The sequence below is a fragment of the Crinia signifera genome, chromosome 3 (genome assembly GCF_055691185.1).
Source record: "Crinia signifera chromosome 3, ASM5569118v1, whole genome shotgun sequence".
Lineage (NCBI taxonomy): Eukaryota > Metazoa > Chordata > Amphibia > Anura > Myobatrachidae > Crinia > Crinia signifera.
This window is the reverse complement of record NC_139219.1, coordinates 262,229,231-262,250,668: the sequence shown is the minus strand read 5'-3', so window position 1 is coordinate 262,250,668 and position 21,438 is coordinate 262,229,231. Positions and strand designations below refer to the sequence as shown.

General features: G+C 44.6%; 1 protein-coding gene across 2 annotated transcripts in view; it reads right to left on the bottom strand.

The window, feature by feature from the left end:
- Nucleotides 1-21,438, bottom strand: part of DOCK10 (dedicator of cytokinesis 10) — a 341,015-nt gene that overhangs the window by 283,554 nt on the left and 36,023 nt on the right. Inside the window, exon 2 of one of the 2 annotated variants that reach the window (XM_083177977.1) lies at nt 2,806-3,061. The exons of the other annotated variant lie outside the window; for it this stretch is intronic. Within the exon in view, the coding sequence (XP_083034103.1) occupies nt 2,806-2,916 (111 nt within the window). The 5' untranslated portion in view covers nt 2,917-3,061. The remainder of the gene's footprint in view (nt 1-2,805; nt 3,062-21,438) is intronic. 2 annotated transcript variants of the gene reach the window in all.

Below are 21,438 nucleotides of genomic sequence, written 5' to 3'. Positions count from 1 at the left end.
ACTATATAGTCATTGCTGCCCTGTCTATCTGGGTTTCAATAAGTGCTGTCATGGGAGCGCGCATCAGGATTGCAAGGTAAAAAACCTTGCGATCTGCATACGCTCTGCATGCGATTTTGACTATACAGTCAAAATTGAATGTCAAATCTCACCGTGTGTACACACCATTAGACCCAAATCCACTCGGAGAATTAACCAGGCAAGATACTGAGTAGAAACCGTCTAGTCACATTACATTTTGACAATACAATAGAGAGGATACAATATCCATTTAGCTATTTTAATATTATGCAAATCAATCTTTTTTAGATAGCACTTTGTTGACTCATTAGAATTTAATGAATTTAAAAATGCTTGATAGGTGAGACAGCAGTTCTGAAGTCCAAGCTAAGTACTTTGTAAATATTATAATCTTATTTATAAATGGCCAAATAGTGTCTGCAGTGCCGGGTATGGGGTAAACACTGCAAAATAACAGAGTATACAAACAGTACAAAACAACAGGTAACCATAGCATAAAAACAAACAGCATTGGCAACACATTACTATAACATCACAGACTGGGTAGGACAAGTAAAGGATGGAATGGCAATTCACTGGATTCAGTATTGAATCCCGGCGGTCGGGATCTCGGCGTTCAGAATCCCATGCCGGAATCCCGACAGCGAAATGCCGACAAGGGGGGGACGTGGATCGCCCCCCCTTGCGGGCTCGCTGTGCTCGCCACGCAGCGGGCCCGGTGCCTCGCTACGCTCGGCACGCTAATTTATTCTCCCTCCAGGGGTGTCGTGGACACCCCAGAAGGGAGAATGTGTCGGTATTTCGGCGGTCGGGATTCCGGCGTCGGGATTCTGAACGCCGGGATCCCGACCGCCGGGATTTTAACTGCATCCCAACTCACTATAGCAGGAGAATACTTTACCGCAAATCCAAACATTTGGCAATACTTTTTTCACATTGGTTAAAATATTTTTGCACTAATCCAGGGGTCCTTAAACTATTTTGCTCTGGGGCCCCATCAGACAATAAAAATAATGAGAGGACCCCAGCAAGTTACTGCAGAAGGTCATCACATTACATGTGTAGTCAGCAGACAACACATGCATGACAGCATTATGGAGGCACACCATTATGCAAGGAGTCTAAAATAACAGACCCAACAGATTTTTCAGACTCCTTGAATCACTGACTGAGGTTAGAAAAGTCATCAGCCTGATAGTCAGCAACATGGAGTCATGACCCCATGCTGAGTAGGTCGGGACCCACTTTGGGTTAAGGACCCACAGTTTGAGAACTGCTGAATTAATCCATTGATCCCTTAATAAATGAATGGGCACCCGGTATGAACAGTCATTGGGGCAGATGTATTAAGCCATAGCAAGAGATACATTCAAGTGTGATAAGGAGAGATAAAAGTCCGGCCAATCAGCTCCTTACTGACTTTTTCAAACACAGCCTGTAACATGGCAGTTGGCAGGTGATTGGCTGGACGTTTAGCTCTCCTTATCACACTTGCATTTATCTCTTGTTAAGGCTTAATACATCTGCCCCATTATGTCTTAATGAACATGCTGGGAATGTATAATTTCACCCTTGTTAATGTACAGAGGGGTTTGCATACAATAAACAACCAAGGCCTGACTTGGTAGTGCCGAAGTTTTTGCGTGTGACTTTTCCCGCTAAAATGCTTTTTATTCTCAAAATGGTGTGAACCAGCTTCTGCTGATTAAATAACCATTATAGCGGGTGAATCTGCATACGAAATGTTACAGTGTTTTACTGGAAAACACTGTAACGTAGTATTCCATATGCAGATTCAGCCAAGGTCAAGCACAGAATATAGGCATGCCACTTATCATTTTATTCAACAGTCTGATTGGACATCCTGCTTCACCAGGAGGTGATTCATGTGGAGGTTTCTATATACTTTATATCACACTACTATACAAGCATCTGCTTTCCCATATCTGCATTGGGTCCTTATATGGCTCACCTCCTACAGCAAAACTTTCGTAGTGCGCCCAACATGGCTGCCTCATCTGTTACACTTGTGGATAGGATGAGAAATACATAGATCTGACTGTCTTATTGGAACCCTACTCTAGACAGCAATCACCCCCATTTAGTGTAATTTCTTCTAGTGGTAACCTATTCCACCCAGGGCCTAAGATGGCTGCCTCACCTGGTACCTTGTTACGGTGGAATACACAACTCGTGTAAGTTATTATCCAATATACCTGCACCAACACTGCATTGTGCCTACTGTACTATCAAGACTTTCTTTTATGTCTGTGTGACTTGTCTATTGCTGTACTCCCCAAATCCTATGTATTATGTGCATTGACTATAAAGCACCTTGAGTCCTATTGGAGAAAGTGTGATATATAAAGCAAACTTACTATTGGCAACATTTTGTGATTAAAACAAATTGTAACGGAAGTAATTGAAGGCATATATGCTGCACTGCTGAGGTAGTTACACGTTGTGTAACGTGACTTGTAGTGCATCGGGGACAGATGTATTGAACAAATCTGTATAAATAGATCCTATGCTTACAATAATGCACTCATATTCAGAGTTTATATACATATATCCAGGAAGTTAGAATATAATGTCACAGCATCCATAGATGTGCGTACATGAACTGATGTTATACTGAATATTTCAAATCTAAAACATTAATCCATTTGTTATTATGATATTAAATGTGGATTTTCCTTAAACACAAACAAATCAAATGCACCTAACATTGCTAACAGATACAATTCTTGGTCATGCTCCCAACAGGAAGCAGGGTATACTCACCACTGCACTTTTTATAGGGACTTGGCTGGCCAGCATGTCTCTCTCTTTAAGGAAAAATTGGAAAATGAGGGGCGGTTCCCATATTCTCTCCAGTGTTTTGTGTTGTGTCATTTCTAATTTGTGCTATTATGATGAGCAATAGTGGGTCAGAAAGGCAGATAGCGGTAATGGTGTTGACCAAAGAAGAGAGAAGAGCAGCAGTTGGAAAGATCAAGTTCCCAGAAGAATGCAGGCTCAAGCAGGAAGATGCCTCTTGCTGGAAAAGGACAGAAAGAGAACAAAGTAAGGATGAAGACATTGCTATCAAGCCTGAAGATGTTGGGATCAATACCACAGTGCTAGCAGTACTGGAGCTGAGATCAAGACCCAGAAAGCAGAGACTAGCAGAGTATTGGATGCTAAAAGTGTCTTACAAAACAACTTACAAACAACAGCTTTTAGACCAAAACTCCTACAAACAACAGCTTTTAGACCATTTATACTTTTTAAAGTAGTTCCAACTAAACCACGAGGGTGCCCCCAGAGGCCATACTTAGCCTGTGTTACACTTGTAAACCACTATCCCACCAATGTCTGTCTGTGCAGTGCAGTTAGTTCTAGGCCTACTATACTCATAGAGGATTCCAGGACTGGGACAATGTAGCTGATTGGCCCTCATTTAGTTGTTGCACTGGCCCCACCAGACACCATTTCCACCCTCATGAGAACCTTTTTCCTCTCATTTCATACAACACAGAACACTATCTTCATGATTGCTACCTATCTTGGTTAAAGTTTAGAACAAAGGGTACACTGATGTCAGCCCCCTGACATCTTCCTCCTCCAGCACCTGGCTGACAGTCCCTGAAGTAGTGTAGCACCCATCTGTGGCACTTCAGAACTGTAAAATAGAAGCCTGTAGGGATGCTATGCCAGTGTGCTCTGGTAACGCCATACAACAGACATTTCTAGTTCCTGACTTTTACTATTCTCTAGCATCACCCACATGTCTCTGGCAGCAACATCCATAGTCAAAGCTCTGGTAATCCAAAACAGGTCAGCTGCAGCTCCTAACCTCATCATTGTCCACACTAGCAGTCCTCCTACCTGCTGGTGTAAATGCAAACATGCGCTGAGCAGCAAACACCCTCTGGTCCCCCCGCATGGCATATACAACTCTCTTATGCGGCTCATCTCTAGATTTTCTCTGAGTAGAGACTGACAGAACTGTAGTACACTGGTTTGGCTCTAGCTCAGCTGTGCTTGATGGGGGGTGAAAAAGGTTCACAGAACCTTGGAGGTGGTCTCTTGGCCAATCTTGAGAAGTCAGTTCCAAAGAAAGTGAATAAATCATGGTCAGTCCAAGTAGAGCTGGTGAATGAAAGTAACCTCAGGTACAGTCTGTCAGTCAGTTAGTAAAAAAAGTGGTAACATGGAAGTCAGTGTACCCCATTTTCTGAACACTGACACCTTAACTTCACTGTGTTTACTACAACTTAAAATATTTTTATTACGGTATTTAGGAGGGCTGGCATTCTGTAATAGATGATAATGGAAGCACCAATGCAAAGAGGTGCTGGTCTCCAGTATGTGATGGTAGACCTAGTTGGATTCCCCCCCCCCCCCCCCCCCCCACACACACACCTCTACCATGCTGTACCAACAGGACACAGAGCAAAGAACAGACAAGGAATGTACACTATGATGATTGGGTCTGAAATACTTGTTTCAGTCAATGGAATGTCATCTCATGGAACATACCAATAGGACATTTGGGTACTTATGTAGTATCTGGGCGTCCGATTTTGTGATTGTATGCCTTACCTTAAGGCATACAATCAGATGCGATGCGATGCGATTCGATGCGATTTTGCATAGGATTCAATGTTAAGAAGGTCCTGTTCATTTCCCCACTATCCAAGTGGGCATAGAGTTGATTTTATATAGCGTAGCTATCGCAGCGAGCCACCGAGCCCGAAGCGTGGCGAGCGAAGCGAGCCCCGCGAGGGGACGCATATTTCTTAAAAAGTATTCTGTGTCCCCTTGCGGGGCTCGCTACGCTCGCCACGCTTCGGGCTCGGTGGCTCGCTACGCTCGCCACAGGTTTATATCCAACTCCATGCCCACTTGGATAGTGGGGAAAGGAAAAGGACCCCTTTTTCCCATTGAATTCTATGTTAAAATGGTCTCAGACCATTTTAACATTGAATCCTATGGAAAAATCTTGACCATCGCATCGCATACGATTTGGTCGCATGCGATGCGATGCGATGCGATCCAATTTCTAAATCGGACGCCCAGATACTACATAAGTACCGACATTTGCATATTGTTCCATACTTCCTGACCATTAAGCAGTTGGGAAGCTCTGTGACTCTGTAAGCTGCTGCTGCTACATTTTGAATTGTCTTGGTTAAGTGCACATTATAGGTGATCACATCATAGAAAAGCATTCCGGTTAAAAGTAAAGAAAAAATCCACTTTTAATTTTTTTAATTATGCAACTATGTCCTCTTTTTTCACATATTAATATCTGTATTTCGAAGCACTTGAGTCTGGGGTGCCTGTTTTTCCGATCTTTACTCCCCCCTTCCTTCAGACCAATATATGTACTCACAGGGTTGGATTGGTCCACAGGGGTACAGGAGAAAACACTAGTGGGCTATAGTGCATTGGCCCCAACCCCTCCTCTAGGAATCAGGTTCAAGACTGTGCACTAGAATGAAACATTATACATATATGACATTATACTGTACACTATTAGCATGAGCATTCTCCCAGTGGGCCCTTCATACTGCAGTACGACACCGTGTAGAAATTAAATAAATTTGCCTCTTACAGTATGTCAGATTAGTATTAAAATTATTCCAAAGAGAGGGGGTTATTCAGGACTGATCACATGGCTGTGATTCCACAGGCCAGGCGATAATCCACAGACAGTGCATGCACACGGCTCATGTTATGCCTGCCCGAGGATGTCCTGTGATAAAATCCTGCTGCCCATACACAAGCTGATTGACAGGAAGCCCACGTTTGGGGATGGTAATGGCCATTACCTAGGAGTGTCACCAGCCCGATCAGCCTGTTTCAATCTCAGCCGTCCAGTAAGTCCTGGGCAAGGCACAGACTATACACACACTGGGAAAATCATTTGACCTGTGAATGGATTTGCAGCTAAACACCAATCCAGCTAATTTTCCCAAGCTGTAGGCTTGCACAGATTTCACTCTGGCTTGCTGGCGTATATCTGATCGCAGGGCTGTGCAATTTAGCAGAGCAGCGACCAGGTCTGAATAACCCCCAGAGTTCCTAGCACTCATTCACATTTAGATACAAGAGTCTCATCATGCAAGCAACCTGTTCAGCTATGGATGTGAGCTGTAGCTCTATCCTATTTAATCCTTTACGTCAGTGTAATTGTTCTACACACACACACACACATGGCCTAATTCAAACGATATACTTTTACAATTGCACAGCCAGCTTATGTGACTGAAGAAAACCGCTACTGTCATCTTTAGTCGGAGACAAGCAAGTCTGACCCATTTACTATGATCATTACAAACAATCCAAACACACAGATGTGATTAGCCGGCAACAATGTAGACTCCTGGCTGGTTAACCATTCACAAAGCAGCCACATAGATGCCTACGAATCACATGCTGGGCATAGAATCACATTGAAACCTGATGGTATTTCGGAAAATAATAGCGCATCAGGGTGAGGTTCAGCTAAAAATATATTGGCATTGACTTTAACAACTGAGAGGATCTCAAAATCCCTCTGAGCACTTTCGATGCACAAATTGCACTTAGGGATCCAATGTATTGTATTATCTAATCACAATCATTTATTATCTTGTGAGTTCTTCAGGCAGAGTGGTAAAGTATTGTACTCTGATTATTTCTTTAGAAATGGAACCTTTGTACTTCCAGCATCATGCAGGCATGCATGCATTAGAGGAATGCTGCCTAGTTATTAAGCAAAGAACAGTACTTTCATTAAACCCTTTGCATAACTGAGGATGCTTTTAACATAGTAAGTATCATACCATATATAACAAAATCTAAGCACACACAGAAAAATAACATACTGTACAGTAGAAATGGTATTAGCTGTTTTGCATTGTGTCATAGCCTAAATATTTTAAAGCACAAAGGTAAAATGCTTATGCCCCCACACACACGTCATGGCACCTGAGTTGGTTCCAAGCATGAGAGTAGTCAGCATGGCCGGATCCAAGGAGGGGTGACATGGGTGGTCGTTCCAGGGCCCCCACACTCTCTTTCCGAATCGTGCACGCTGCTAGTACCAAAATTGAAGCACAGCATGATTCAGCTGTGTCTTAATTTCCCCACTACATATACAGCCGCTGCCAGCACCGCCAGCCGAGGTGCTGCTGAAGTCACTATCACGGAATTTCACATTCACCGCAGAGGCCGCTGGGATTTCTGTGACATCTAGAAGCTGAGATTGAGGTGCGCCATTTCACTCAGTCTCCACTCCTTCCTCATTGGCATCGGCAGTATGTGACTGGCTGACAGCGGGCTTTGAGACAGACATATGAATTACTCATATCAACAGCACTATATACTGTTTTCAATTACATACATACATGCAATTCCCTTTTGACATCAATTACATTTATTATAAAATTCCGCTCACATAAAAAAATATAAAAATGGCATATCACCACTATGGGTAAGTTGATCTCCAATCTTTTCCAAGCAATACGTCCCACTGGATAGGCCGGCAACTCCAGACTCCATCAGTTCTCCTCAGGATTAAGGAAATGGAGTGTCCAATTGTTTAGGTGATCAGGTTATGCTTTAAAAGCATAACCTGATCACCTAAACAATTGGACCGCCACCGAGAAGAAGTGAAAGCATTGACAGCTGGACAGAGAGCGGCGGGCTGTCCACCTGTATTCAGAGCACTGAAGTTCCCGGCTATTTGAAATCTCACGCTGCCACCTGCCGGGTCCTCCTGATTGGCAGCCGGACTTGTCAAGCAGCAGCACGAGATTTCAAATAGCTGGGACCTTCAGTGTTCTGAACACAGCAGGGCAGCCCGCCGCTCTTACAACCCGATGCTGGCCATCACCGATATAGAATGTACATACAGTACAGTACTGAATGATATCGGTAAATTATATTGTTCAGTGACGTCACTGGAACACGCAAAACATGTGGTACATTGGTTATATAGCTAAATTGACCTGCATGTTTAGCCAAAGGTTTGTTGTCTGACATGCACTGTCAAGTATAGTACCTTACTGTATATAGACTTTATCACAAGTGGACTCCAAATAAGCTATATGAACATCTTAAGGAATATCAGTGGAAACAGGATGCACCTGATCTCAATTTTGAGCTTCATGGCAAAGGCTGTAAATACTTATGTACATGTGATTTCCTAGTTTTTTTATTTTGCAAAAATCTATCAAAAACTTTTTTCATGGTGTCATTATGGGTTATCGTGTGTACAATTTTGAGGGAAAAAAATGATTTATTCCATTTTGGAATAAGGCTGTAACCAGGGCTATTTTTCAGCAGGCTCCAGCAGGAACTGAGGCCCTTATTCTAGTTCACTCTTTCTGACAAAATATTTCTTAGATGGACAAAACCATGTGCACTGCAGGTGAGGCAGGTGTAAAACCCCACCCAAATCTAATTATCTCTGCACAAGTAACACCTGCCTCACCTGCAGTGCACATGGTTTTGTCCATCTAAGAAATATTTTGTCAGAAAGAGTGAACTAGAATAAGGGCCTCAGTTCCTGCTGGAGCCTATTGAAAAATAGCCCTGGCTGCAACATAATTTTTTTTTGAAAAAGTGAACCTTTGTAAAAGTGCAATACTACCGAATGCACTGTTCTGAAAATGAATTGTGTAATTCCTAGTGACAATTATGGATCCTGAGCATGGGTGTTGCTATAGTGGGTACAGAGGATGCCACTGCTATAAGCCAAAGAGTCTTAATGAGCCCCAGACTCAGATAACTGTTTACCAATTCCCCACATCTGCCCATAAAGCAACTGGGTCTGGCCCTTTGGACAGCCTGAAAATGGGTCTCAGTACAGCTCCCCACCAAGATGATCCATCTACCGGACTCCCATTTCACCTTCTCAGACACAGTAGAGCTTACCAGTGAGTCTGGCACTGTCATAGAGAAGACTTTTCCGTGAGTACAGCCAGTGTTGAACTGGGACGTGAAGGACCCACCATGTGGAATGCAGCAGTAAGGGCCCCAGGGAGCCACAAGGTCATGGTCTTGTTCTGCCAAATGACTTACCCACTAGTGGACTTAAGGTGTCTAGACACGGTATGATTTTATGAACAATCCAATCTGTCACGCAATTTCCCTTGAAATCCATTCTCCTGGCCAAACTATGCACACACACGGAACAATTGTATAAACAATCAGAGGGTTTGATTGGTCTTTAATGACTGCAACTGATTAACACATCATTGGCACATCGTTCATCATGACTACACATGGTGCCAAATCCTGCAAGACAGGTCGTTATCTTTCTGCATGGTTAAGGGTTCAGAGGCCAAGATCAATGAACGGTGGGTACATACATTTCATCATTTTCATGCCCACACACAGACAGTTTTAAAATCATAGGTCATTCCTATTGGTCGAAAACGGCCATATTGTTTAAAAAATATTTCTGTGTGTGGGCACCTTAACAATGTATAGTTTGAGTGGGCAATTTGGAACCAGACCCTAGAGGTCTAAAGTCGAATTTCCTCCATAAGGAAGTAGAAGCTGGTTGTCCCCACCGCATGCTCGTGTCTTTGCACTCACTATAAACTGCAATATTCTCTATATGCCTTGCAGCGTAATGTTCAACAGCTGCCAACAGAGAAGAATCACTGGAAACATCACCATTGGCAAATAAGGAGAAGATAAGAGGTCCAAGAGATATAGGGGTTGATGTATTAATTGCCATTATGGGGGGGGGGGGGGGGAGAGGTTATATCAGCGCACATTATATATGATATCATGAAGTGTGGCCAATAACAGGGATGCTATGAACATTTGTTTATGAGCAAAATTGTGTATCAGTGTGTCTCTGCACCTGTGCAATATTGAAAGTTGGTACAGCTTGAGGGCCAGGTGTATCAAGCTTTAAAACTTTATAAAATGGAGACTGATGACCAGCCACCAGCTCCTTAATGCCACGTTACACACTGGGTTTGAAAAATGACAGGTAGGAGCTGATTGGCTGGTTGTTTATCACACTATCACTGGTACTTGTTTCCTATCTGGGCGCCCAGGTTTTCTACGTACGGCACCGTAATGAAATCGGATCGCATCGTACACATACACGATATTGAACGATGCGATGCGATCCGATTCGATTTCCCATAGGAAACAATGTGAAATGGCTCAATTTAGCCAAATTCTCATAGGAACAATAGTAAATGGGCCAAAAACACCCCTGAACATTGAAATGTCCCCCCAAAAGTAGTTGACGCCACCCCGCCATCAACGTGAACCCGAAGCGTGGCGAGCGCAGCGAGCCCGCGAGGGGCGGCGGTACGCGTCCTCCGACCTTTTCATGCCCTACTATCCACTAGGGCGTGGAGTGAGAATAGAATAGTGTGGCGAGCGCAGCGAGCCACCGAGCCCGAAGCGTGGCGAGCGCAGCGAGCCCCGTGAGGGGACGCGGATACCTTCACAGTTATACGCGTCCCCTCGCGGGCTTCCCAGGTGTCCATGGCGACGCGGACACCTGGGAAGCCCGCGAAGGGACGCGTTTACCTGTGAAGGTATCCGCGTCCCCTCGCGGGGCTCGCTGCGCTCGCCACGCTTCGGGCTCGGTGGCTCGCTGCGCTCGCCACACTATTCTATTCTCACTCCACGCCGACGTGGATAGTAGGGCATGAAAAGGTCGGAGGACGCGTACCGCCGCCCCTCGCGGGCTCGCTGCGCTCGCCACGCTTCGGGTTCACGTTGATGGCGGGGTGGCGTCAACTACTTTTGGGGGGACATTTCAATGTTCAGGGGTGTTTTTGGCCCATTTACTATTGTTCCTATGATAATTTGGCTAAATTGAGCCATTTAACATTGTTTCCTATGGGAAATCGAATCGGATCGCATCGCATCGCATCGCATCGTTCAATATCGTGTATGTGTACGATGCGATGCGATCCGATTTCTCTACGGAGAATAGCATGGTGCGCAATTAACTTAGCGGGCGCCCAGATAGGAAACAAGTACCCTATCACTTTTTAAAGCTTGATACATCTGACCCTGAGTCTTCCATATCCATATTCTGAAATACAGAATTTTTGGAGCATGACTGAGATGGTGACACCTTTGCTTTCTGATGGTTCAGTGTACACAAACTTTGTTTAATGCACACAATTGTTAAAAATATTGTTTGAAATGACCTTTAAGCTGTGTAAACACGGTGCAATATTGCTGGCAATGTGGTCGCTGAGCGACCATATTGACAGCGATTTGTTTGTGCTGCAGCGATAAATCGCCGGGTGCACGCTCCCGTGTTCAGCCCCCTAATGATCGCTGGTCATTAGGAGGCTCAGAGGGAACAGGGAAGCCACAGCAGGGGAACTGCAGAGGGAAACAGCTCCTGTGATCAGCTGTTTACCTCTCCCTGGCAGAGTCTCCTGTTCATCAGCGACCATCTCTGGTCGCTGATGAAAAGGAGACACTGAGCAATATATTGCACCATGTGTACACAGCTTTAGGTTATATGTATAAGGTGTATGTAAAACATAAATGCATTCTGTGATTAGACTTGGGTCCTATCCACAATATTTATGATTGTGGGTTGCAAATATTCCTAAATACGGAAAATCCAGTATCCAAAATACTTCTGGTCCCAAGCATTTGCACATGTGAGACTCAAACTGTATAAGGAGTAAATTTACTAAGACTTCTAAAATGTTAAGTTATGATGTTGCCCATAGCTTCCAATCGGATTCTTTCTATCATTTTCTAGGACACAATAGACAGAATCTGATTGGTTGATATGAGTAACATCACCTCCTTTCATTTTTGGAAGCTTTATCAAATGTATCCCTAAAGATCCTGGTTATGAGGGATCCCACATTTTGCAGAGATTCTGGATGCATCTATAGAGCCAGCAGGTGTGGAACGCAGAACCATCTTTGCTGCAACCCTTTAGTGCAGGTTTTGGGAGAGTTTTAAATGCAATGAGATTTCGGTACTTGTGTATTATCACGGCGCCCCCAATATTTAGTCGCCCTATTTTTCATTGCATCGCATGCCATACACTCAATCTGCGATGCGATTTAGGCCCCCTATGCGATGTTAAATTGTATAAGCACGCCCTAATGGGTGCTTACAATTTTAAATGCACCCCCTCTCCACCCCCCAGTATAAACGTGAACCCGAAGCATGGCGAGCGCAGCGAGCCCGCGAGGGGCGGCGGTACTCGTCCTCCGACCTTTTCATACCCCCACTATCCACGTCGGCGTGGACCGAGCCTGAAGCGTGGCGAGCGCAGCGAGCCCAGCGAACCCCCACGCTTCGGGTTCACGTTCATAGTGGGGGTGGCGTGGGGGTGCATTTAACATTGTAAGCACCCATTAGGATGCTTATACAAGTTATAATCGCATCCCATCGCATTGTATGCCATATACAATGCCATGCAATTTTAAAATTGTATGACATTGGGGAACATCACGCGATATCGCATCGCATACCATCGCATGCCTTATGGTCTGCGATGCGATGGGCGCCGTGATACTACACAAGTACCGAGATTTCTTTTAAAAGTAAGGTACTAGTATATTATATGGATATTACCTATTATCACCTGATACATAAAACAATGCAGTAATGTGAATATTATGTCCATACTATACAGTACTGTACTACCATATAAGAAATGTAACATTATGTCCATACTATACAGTACTGTACTACTATATAAGATATGTAACATTATGTCTATACTATACAGTACTGTACTACCATATAAGAAATGTAACATTATGTCCATACTATACAGTACTGTACTACCATATAAGATATGTAACATTATGTCCATACTATACAGTACTGTACTACATATAAGAAATGTAACATTATGTCCATACTATACAGTACTGTACTACCATATAAAGAAATGTAACATTATGTCCATACTATACAGTACTGTACTACCATATAAGAAATGTAACATTATGTCCATACTATACAGTACTGTACTACCATATAAGATATGTAACATTATGTCCATACTATACAGTACTGTACTACCATATAAGAGACTGACTGCTAATAACGAGACAATCATTTTTGAACAGCTATGGAACTGAAACCCATAATAGTTCATCTGAATAAAATGAGCTTACTATGCGACTCTTCTCCGGCATTGAGAAATGAAAGACCCCTTGTATTTTAATTTATGGAGTGCTTGAGATAGCCGTGCCCTCTGTGCCAGCTAAGTCATAGAACAGCTGCTATTATAATTCTTTTCATCACACATAGTCTCATTTATACATGGATAATGCCAGGGCCACCCACAAAATGTGGTTCGTGGCTACAGACCACAGCTGTAAAACCTAGTCTGTTGGATTACTTTGGTTGCCCAAGATAATATTAGCAGTAAAATGAGTATTTTGCTTTTGAAGCCGTAAACTGGCAGGCAAACTGTGTCCGAAAAATGGCATTGCCAAAAGGTGCTGAGAATGCACCCAGAAATAGCTGTAGTATACATTTAATATGGTTCTGCTTGTATTTTATCATGCAATTCTCCTAATGGTACGTTAGGTTTAACTACTGATAAGCATCAATAGGTGGGGGAATCTGAATGTGGCAGGCCAATCAGAGAAGGAGGGTGTGGCTAAGCAGTGAGCAATGGGGAGGGCTAAGCAAGATGAGATGGGAAATGTATAAAGCCCAGGGCTATTTTTCAGTAGGCTCCAGCAGGAACTGAGGCCCTTATTCTAGTTCACTCTTTCTGACAAAATATTTCTTAGATGGACAAAACCATGTGCACTGCAGGTAAGGCTGGTGTTACTTGAGCAGAGATAATTAGATTTGGGTGGGGTTTTACACCTGCCTCACCTGCAGTGCACATGGTTTTGTCCATCTAAGAAATATTTTGTCAGAAAGATTGAACTAGAATAAGGGCCTCAGTTCCTGCTGGAGCCTACTGAAAACTAGCCCTGATAAAGCCTTAACAAGAAATAAAGTGGAGAGTCATAATGTACCAGCCAATCACATCCTAACTACCACATTACAAGATATTTGAGAAATTATGATGATTTGCTGGTACCTAATCTCTCTTCCAGTGGTGTAACTAGGTGCCACGGTGCCTGGAGCAAGGGCATATTTCCACCCCCCGAATTGTAGTAGGTGGGGCTCTTGCGCAGTGAAAAGGGGGTGCGGCCTAACGTTATACCACACACCGTAATGCCCATTGCACATTTTAGCAAACTTTGTAATACCCATTACACATAAAGCCACATGCCGTAATGCCAAATACACATTAGGCAACACATGATGCCCATTACATACTATATAACAAACCGTAATGCCCATTACACATTTGACATATAAGTGCCACTTACAGTACCTACATGCTCATTGCTAGGAACTTCATGCTCGATGCCAAGGGGCTACATGCTTGATGCCAAGGGGGCTGAAATTGTTCGTTGCCAAGGGGAACTGACATTGCTCGTTGCCAAGGGGGACTGAAATAGCTTATTGCTAAAGGGACTGAAATTGCTCGTTGCCAATGAGGAATGAAATTGCTCGTTGCCAAGGGGGACTGAAATTACTTGTTGCCAAGGGGGACTGAAATTGCTAATAGCTCATTGCTAAAGGGGACTGAAATTGCTCGTTGCAAAGGGGGACTGAAATTGCTCATTGCCAAGGGGGATTGAAATTGCTCATTGCCAAAGGGGACTGAAATTGCTCGTTGTCAATGGGACTGAAATTGCTCATTGCCAAGGGGGACTGAAATTGCTAATTACCAAGGGGGAATAAAAAAGCTTATTGCCAAGAGGGACTGATATTGCTTGTTGCCAAGGGGGACTGAAATGGCTCGTTGCCAAGGGGGACTAAAATTGCTATTTTCAATTAAAGTCTCCTGCTGGACCGCTAGCCAATAGGCGCTCACAGTCCAGCAGCAACCAATGCTGCTTCTGATTGGCTGCTGGACCACAAGCACCTATTAGCGAGCTGGCGGTGCAGGCACAGCTTTGGCGCCCTGTGTTTTTTCGGTGCCCTCGCTACGCCCCTGCTCTCTACTTTATCTCTTGTTAAGGCTTAATACCACTGATAACAGATCAGACCTTTGCCATTGGACACAATGATGATATTCACCTAAAGGTTGATGTTTTTAAACTGTGCGTGCATCTAAGTCACAAAAGAGTCACACAGCGCAGTGTGCGCATACAAAGATGCAGCAGCGATTGAGAAGCATTGAATGGGCACAGTATGATTTCCCGACGGTCAAATTACTGACAAGCATTGGCAGACATTCAGAATACTGACATGTTTAAAATGACGATATTCATTATGCTGACATGGTCAAAATGCTGACACGGCCAAAATGCCGACATTTAAAACGTCTACATGTCAAAAAGTCAGTATGATTTTTTTCTATGTCAACATAGGTTGACATGCACACCCCATAAGTGTACCGCATCCCCCCCGCATGGCTCGCCATGCTTTAGGCATGGTGTCTCATCACTATTATAATCTAACTCTATGCCCACTTGGTTTGTGAAGTAAGAACAAGTCGGTTTCCAAACAGCAAAAATCTTAAAAAATCATGTTGACTTTTTTTGACATGTTAACATTCTGAATGTCAACATTTTGACCATCTCGGCATAATACATTTTGGCACTGTGACTGGCTGTCAGTATTTTGACTGTCAGTGTCCCCACTGAACATGTAATGGCCGTTCAATGACTTGAATGCCATCAGGCATGCCATCAGTGACTTGGAGGTGGCTATTCAGATGCACGATGATGTACCTTCATTCAGGTGGGTAATACCAGTGTTGTGGGTCTGTCGCTGAATTTGTACACCTGAATGCCACACCTACACTTAGAATGGACCTTGTGAAAGTTTCAATGGTGTGACCGATGGTTGCACCTAAAGAAGCACTGAGCAGTATGTCAGAAATAATGTTTGCTCCTTGCGCGCTAGGAACACGTGTGCACTATTGGGTGAGCTGAGCAGCTGATGTGCAGAAATACATACTCCTTACACATATTAACTTGAGTAACACAAATCTGGCGCTACTCTTTGGTCAGTTAGCCAATCCGTTAACCTCAGAATGTTTTTACATGTATTCTCAAAAGGTATTGAACCATAGCACTAGCAGTAAAAAGTAGAATAAAATCAAATGGTGAAAAATCTCCTAGGAGGCCAGCTAACATACTGATGTACTTACGTCTCTGCATATGCTTATCTCCCCCCCCCCACCCCTGGTTGTCCAGAATTAAGAAGTTCCAGGTGTGGGTGCAGAGGATACTTGCTGACCTTTGAATTTGCCTATCCGGGAGGAGCCTGTAGAGGACAACCAAATCTCCTGGTCGGGGACAAGGCTGACGACGACATAGCCCAGCCCCCAATACACGCAACTCTGCAACTCATTAAGGAAAACGTAGGCCCACTAACTGATACTAGTGGAAAAAGTGTTACTGAGGACAAGGGAAAAGCAAAACTGTTAAATGAGTTCTTCTCATCGGTATTTACTAAGGGAGAGCAGACTGTGGAACGAACATTTACCACAAATGGGACAAATAAGCCAGATCTCATTGTGGATTTCACGCCAAAGGAAATAGTACTGAGGCTAAGCAAACTCAAAACAAATAAATCACCAGGGCCAGATGGGATTCATCCGAGGGTATTAATGGAATTAAGGGATGAACTAGCTACCCCCCTACATTTTATCTTTAGCAAGTCACTATCGTCAGGTATAGTACCAAAAGATTGGAGAATAGCAGAGGTAGTGCCAATATTCAAAAAAGGAAAAAAGGAAGATCCCGCTAATTACAGACCCGTTAGTTTAACATCAATTGTGGGTAAAGTATTTGAATGATTTTTAAGGGATGGTATCCAGGAATATTTAGACCATCACCGTCTACTCAGTACTAACCAACATGGGTTTGTGAAAAATCGTTCATGCCAAACTAATCTACTAGGGTTTTATGAAGAGGTTTGCAAAAACCTCGATAATGGAAATGCTGTAGATGTGATTTTCCTAGATTTCGCTAAAGCATTTGATACTGTCCCACACAAGAGATTGATTAATAAAATGGAGAACCTAGGATTGGGTGAAAATATCTGCAGATGGGTAGGGAATTGGCTATGTAATAGAGAACAAAGAGTGGTTATGAATGGTGCCGTATCAGATACGATACCGGTACTAACTGGAGTGCCCCAGGGTTCGGTTTTGGGGCCCATTCTGTTTAACATTTTTATTAACGATATTGGGATAGGGTTACTCAGCAATGTATCCATCTTTGCGGACGATACAAAACTTAGCAAAGTCATCAAATCATCAGAAGATGTCACCATGCTTCAAAATGATCTTGCAATTCTAGATGAGTGGGCAAAAAAATGGAAGATGAGGTTCAATGTAGATAAATGTATGGTTATGCACCTTGGGAGACACAACCAGTGTGCAAGTTACAACCTTAGCGGAGAGGAACTGGGTAATTCCATACTTGAAAAGGATCTAGGAGTCCAAATAGACAGCAAACTGGGATGTAGTGCTCATTGTAATGTAGCTACAAAAAAGGCCAACAAAATTCTGTATTAAAAGGGCAATGGAAACTAGGGACTCAAGGGTAATTATGCCACTATATAAAGCATTGGTGAGACCTCACCTCGGATTCAGCATTGAATCCCGGCGGTCGGGATCCCGGCGTTCAGAATCCTGACGCCGGAATCCCGACAGCCGAAATGCCGACAAGGGGAGACGTGGATCGCCCCCCCTTGCGGGCTCGCTGCGCTCGCCACGCTGCGGGCCCGGTGCCTCGCTACGCTCGGCACACTAATTTATTCTCCCTCCAGGGGTGTCGTGGACACCCCAGGAGGTAGAATGTGTCGGCATTTCGGCGGTCGGGATTCCGGCGTCGGGATTCTGAACGCCGGGATCCCGACCGCCGGGATTTTAACTGCATCCCCTCACCTCGAGTACGGAGTGCAGTTCTGGGCCCCACACTATAAAAAGAATATCATAGAATTAGAAAAAATCCAAAGGCGAGCAACAAAACTTATTAGGGGAATGGAGAATTTAAGCTACGAGGAGAGATTAAGCAATTTGGGACTATTTACATTGGAAAAGAGACGTTTAAGGGGGGACATGCTCAACATGTACAAGTATATCAAGGGCCAATATAAGGAACTGTCACACACCCTTTTTTCTACTAGAAAGGAATCTAGGACACGAGGGCATGAGTATAGATTAGTAGAAAAAAGATTTCATTCAGCTAGTAGAAAGAATTTCTTTACGGTCAGAACAGTCAAACTCTGGAACTCTCTTCCCAGAGAGGTGGTAACGGCTGGCTCCTTAAATGCGTTCAAGGCAAAGTTGGACAAGCATTTACTGGATAAAAACATCCATGGGTACAAATAAGAAATATAATCTGTCTGTAAAATACCAGAACCTACCAAATCAGCAATGGATATCTATACCAGGTTGAACTAGATAGACGCAAGTCTTTTTTCAGCCTTACCTACTATGTAACTATGTAACTATGTAGCACATGCTGCTTAGTACTATGTCCTGAGCTGGGGAGAAAGCCTGCTGCAGCGCCCCTTAGCATCAGTCCTCAGGGTCCTAGCAGTGCATGTTTTCCTCATAACCTAGTCAGCATACTTACCTACCCTCTCGGAATGTCTGGGAGGGTCCCAAAAATCAGGTCCCACTCCCGGCCCCCCATAAGGGTGGGAAGCCTTTTAGCAAGGCCCCCTGGGGGGCGAGGCTTAAATGATGCAAATCGCATCATTTATTACCACCCCCTCCTCGAAAAGTGGCGAATCACGGCATTTACGGCACGGCATCAGCCCCCCAGACAAGCAGCAGAGAGTCTCATCTCTGGGCTTTTCCCAGAGAGGAGACAGCTGTGGTAGGCAAGTATGCTAGCCAGTACACAGGTGTAGTCATTACTAACTGACACCATATTCTGGGGAAGATGTATGAAGTAGTGATAAGGGGGGAGAATTGAGCCAGAGGAGAAGTGGCCCATGGTAACAAACCAGCACTTAAGTCACATCTTTTATTTGCATAATATGAAATTATACAGAGCAGCTGATTGGTTGCCATGGGCTACTTCTCCTCTGGCTTATCTTATCTCCCTTATCACTGCTTCACACACCTACCCCAATATGTGCTGCATTCATTGCTAACTGACATACTGTAGAGATCCACAAGTGGTCTGTAGATCATTATGTAACTTGAGGCAAACTCACAGGCTGGGCCTCCTATTTAATGTCTTGAAGCCCTAAAAGGCCCCCATACATTTGGCCTAAGGACAAGTCGGCCCCGACTTACCCTGAGCTCTCCCGGCAGCTCCCCGGGAGAGCTTGATAAGATTTGGCACTTGATGTGCCATTTTTTACATGTGATAAATCGGTTTAATTTATCACATGTAAACCCGGGGAGCAGGGTCCGGGGGGGCTGCAGGAGAGGGTCCGGGTCCGTGGCAGGGGGCGGGGAATGGAGAGTCAGCAACGGCGAGCAGCGGGAGCATAGAAAAAAAATCCTATTCAAAAACTGGGCGGCCGCTGATTGGCTGAGCTCTCAGCCAATCAGCGGCCGCCCAGTCTTTTGAATAGGATTTTTTTCTATCCTATTAAAAAGACTGAGTGGCGGGGACGCTGCTAGAAGGGCAGAGGCATCGTGCAGGGGGACAGTGGCATAGAAGCGGCTGTAACAGAGAGCCAGGCAGGGGGAGGCGGGAGCTGTCAGTGCTGAGAAAAGAAAAAGCCCATACAATGAATGAGCAGCCTGTGATTGGCTGAGCGCTCTCTCAGCCTATCGCTGACTGGCTAAGAGAGCGCTCAGCCAATCACAGGCTGCCCATTCATTGTATGGGCTTTTTTTTTCCAGCACTGACAGCTCCCGGCTCCCCCTGCCCTGCTCTCCATTACTGCCGCCTCTGTCCCCCGCAGCGTCCCCTGCCTCTACCCTTCTGGCAGTGTCCCCCGCCATCCGCCCCACAACGTCCCCGCCACCCTGCTCCCTCCACCTTCCCGAAGCACAGCTCCCTTCTCCGGCGTCCCCTGCCCGGCTGCACATAAGATTTAGCAAATCTTATGTGCAGCCGGTCCGACCTCCGGACTCCGATCCGATGCGCACGGGACTGTGCATCGGGTCGGAACGGGTGTGTAGACATGCGATTTGGCCTGATTTCACTGCCCAATCCATCTAAATCGGGTGAAGTCAGGATCAAATCGCAAAGTGTATGGGGGCCTTAAGTCTACATGTGTAGCTGCAGCCATGTAAGATCCAACGGAGTCACACTGGGGACCGACAGATGAGGAGGGAGCTGTACAGAATGCTGGTCAGAGGCACCCATTATAAAAACACCACTGGCTGCACTGCACCCAGGTGTGATGATCCATTGGAATGGCCCTAGAGCCGGCCCTGGTCATATTGTTCAACAATGGAAACTGATTTGCAACATGATGAGTTGGTGAAGCTGGCATAGAGTCTGAGACACTTAAACTGCAAACTATGGCAGGGCATGCTGGGATGTGTAGTTCCACAGCAGCTGGAGGGTCACTTCCACTAGGTGCAGTGTATTTGGCCAATGAGTAGACAATCCTATCCAATACAAATCTGTTGGACAGGGCGGGATCCCCAGCAGCCAATGGTGCACATCGGTGTACTGTATGTACAGCATCACTGGTCTATCAGCTAGAGGAGAATAATGTGTATAACTGGCCATGGCCTCACAGCCAGATACACCACTAGGTATGGGGAAGAGGTGACAATAAGGCAGCTGTATAAATCTGCGGGTCTATGGTGGTATATAGAGGTGTATGGCGGTATATGAGGGTTTATGGGGGTCTATGGTGGTATATAGAGGTGTATGGCATGTACAGTATGGCAGTATATGAGGGTTTATGGGGGTCTATGGTGGTATATAGAGGTGTATGGCATGTATGGCAGTATATGAGGGTTTATGGGGGTCTGTGGTGGTATATAGAGGTGTATGGCGGTATATGAGGGTTTATGGAGGTCTATGGTGGTATATAGAGGTGTATGGCGGTATCTGAAGGGCTATGTTGGTGTATGGCAGTATTTGGGGGTATATTAGGGTATATGGGATCTCCTGCCATAATATAACACTTGTGAGGAACCACTTCCAGCCACTGTGACCACCAGAAGTTTATAGAATGCCGGGAAGATCTCAGGTAAGACAAAGACTTGAAGTAGCCTATCGTGTCATAGTCTATGGGGCACAATCAGATACTGTCTATTATCTTCTAGAAGGTGCTAAATAAATAAGAAGTAGATTCTGTGGATTCAGGTAATAAATCAGGGACAAAATAAAGATTGTTATACAGTATAGAAATGAGTGAATGACAGAAGTGAGGAAATGACACACACGCGTGTACACATCCCTGTATATCTCACATAACAGGGTCCTAAATACACGGCACTGCGCTTAAGGT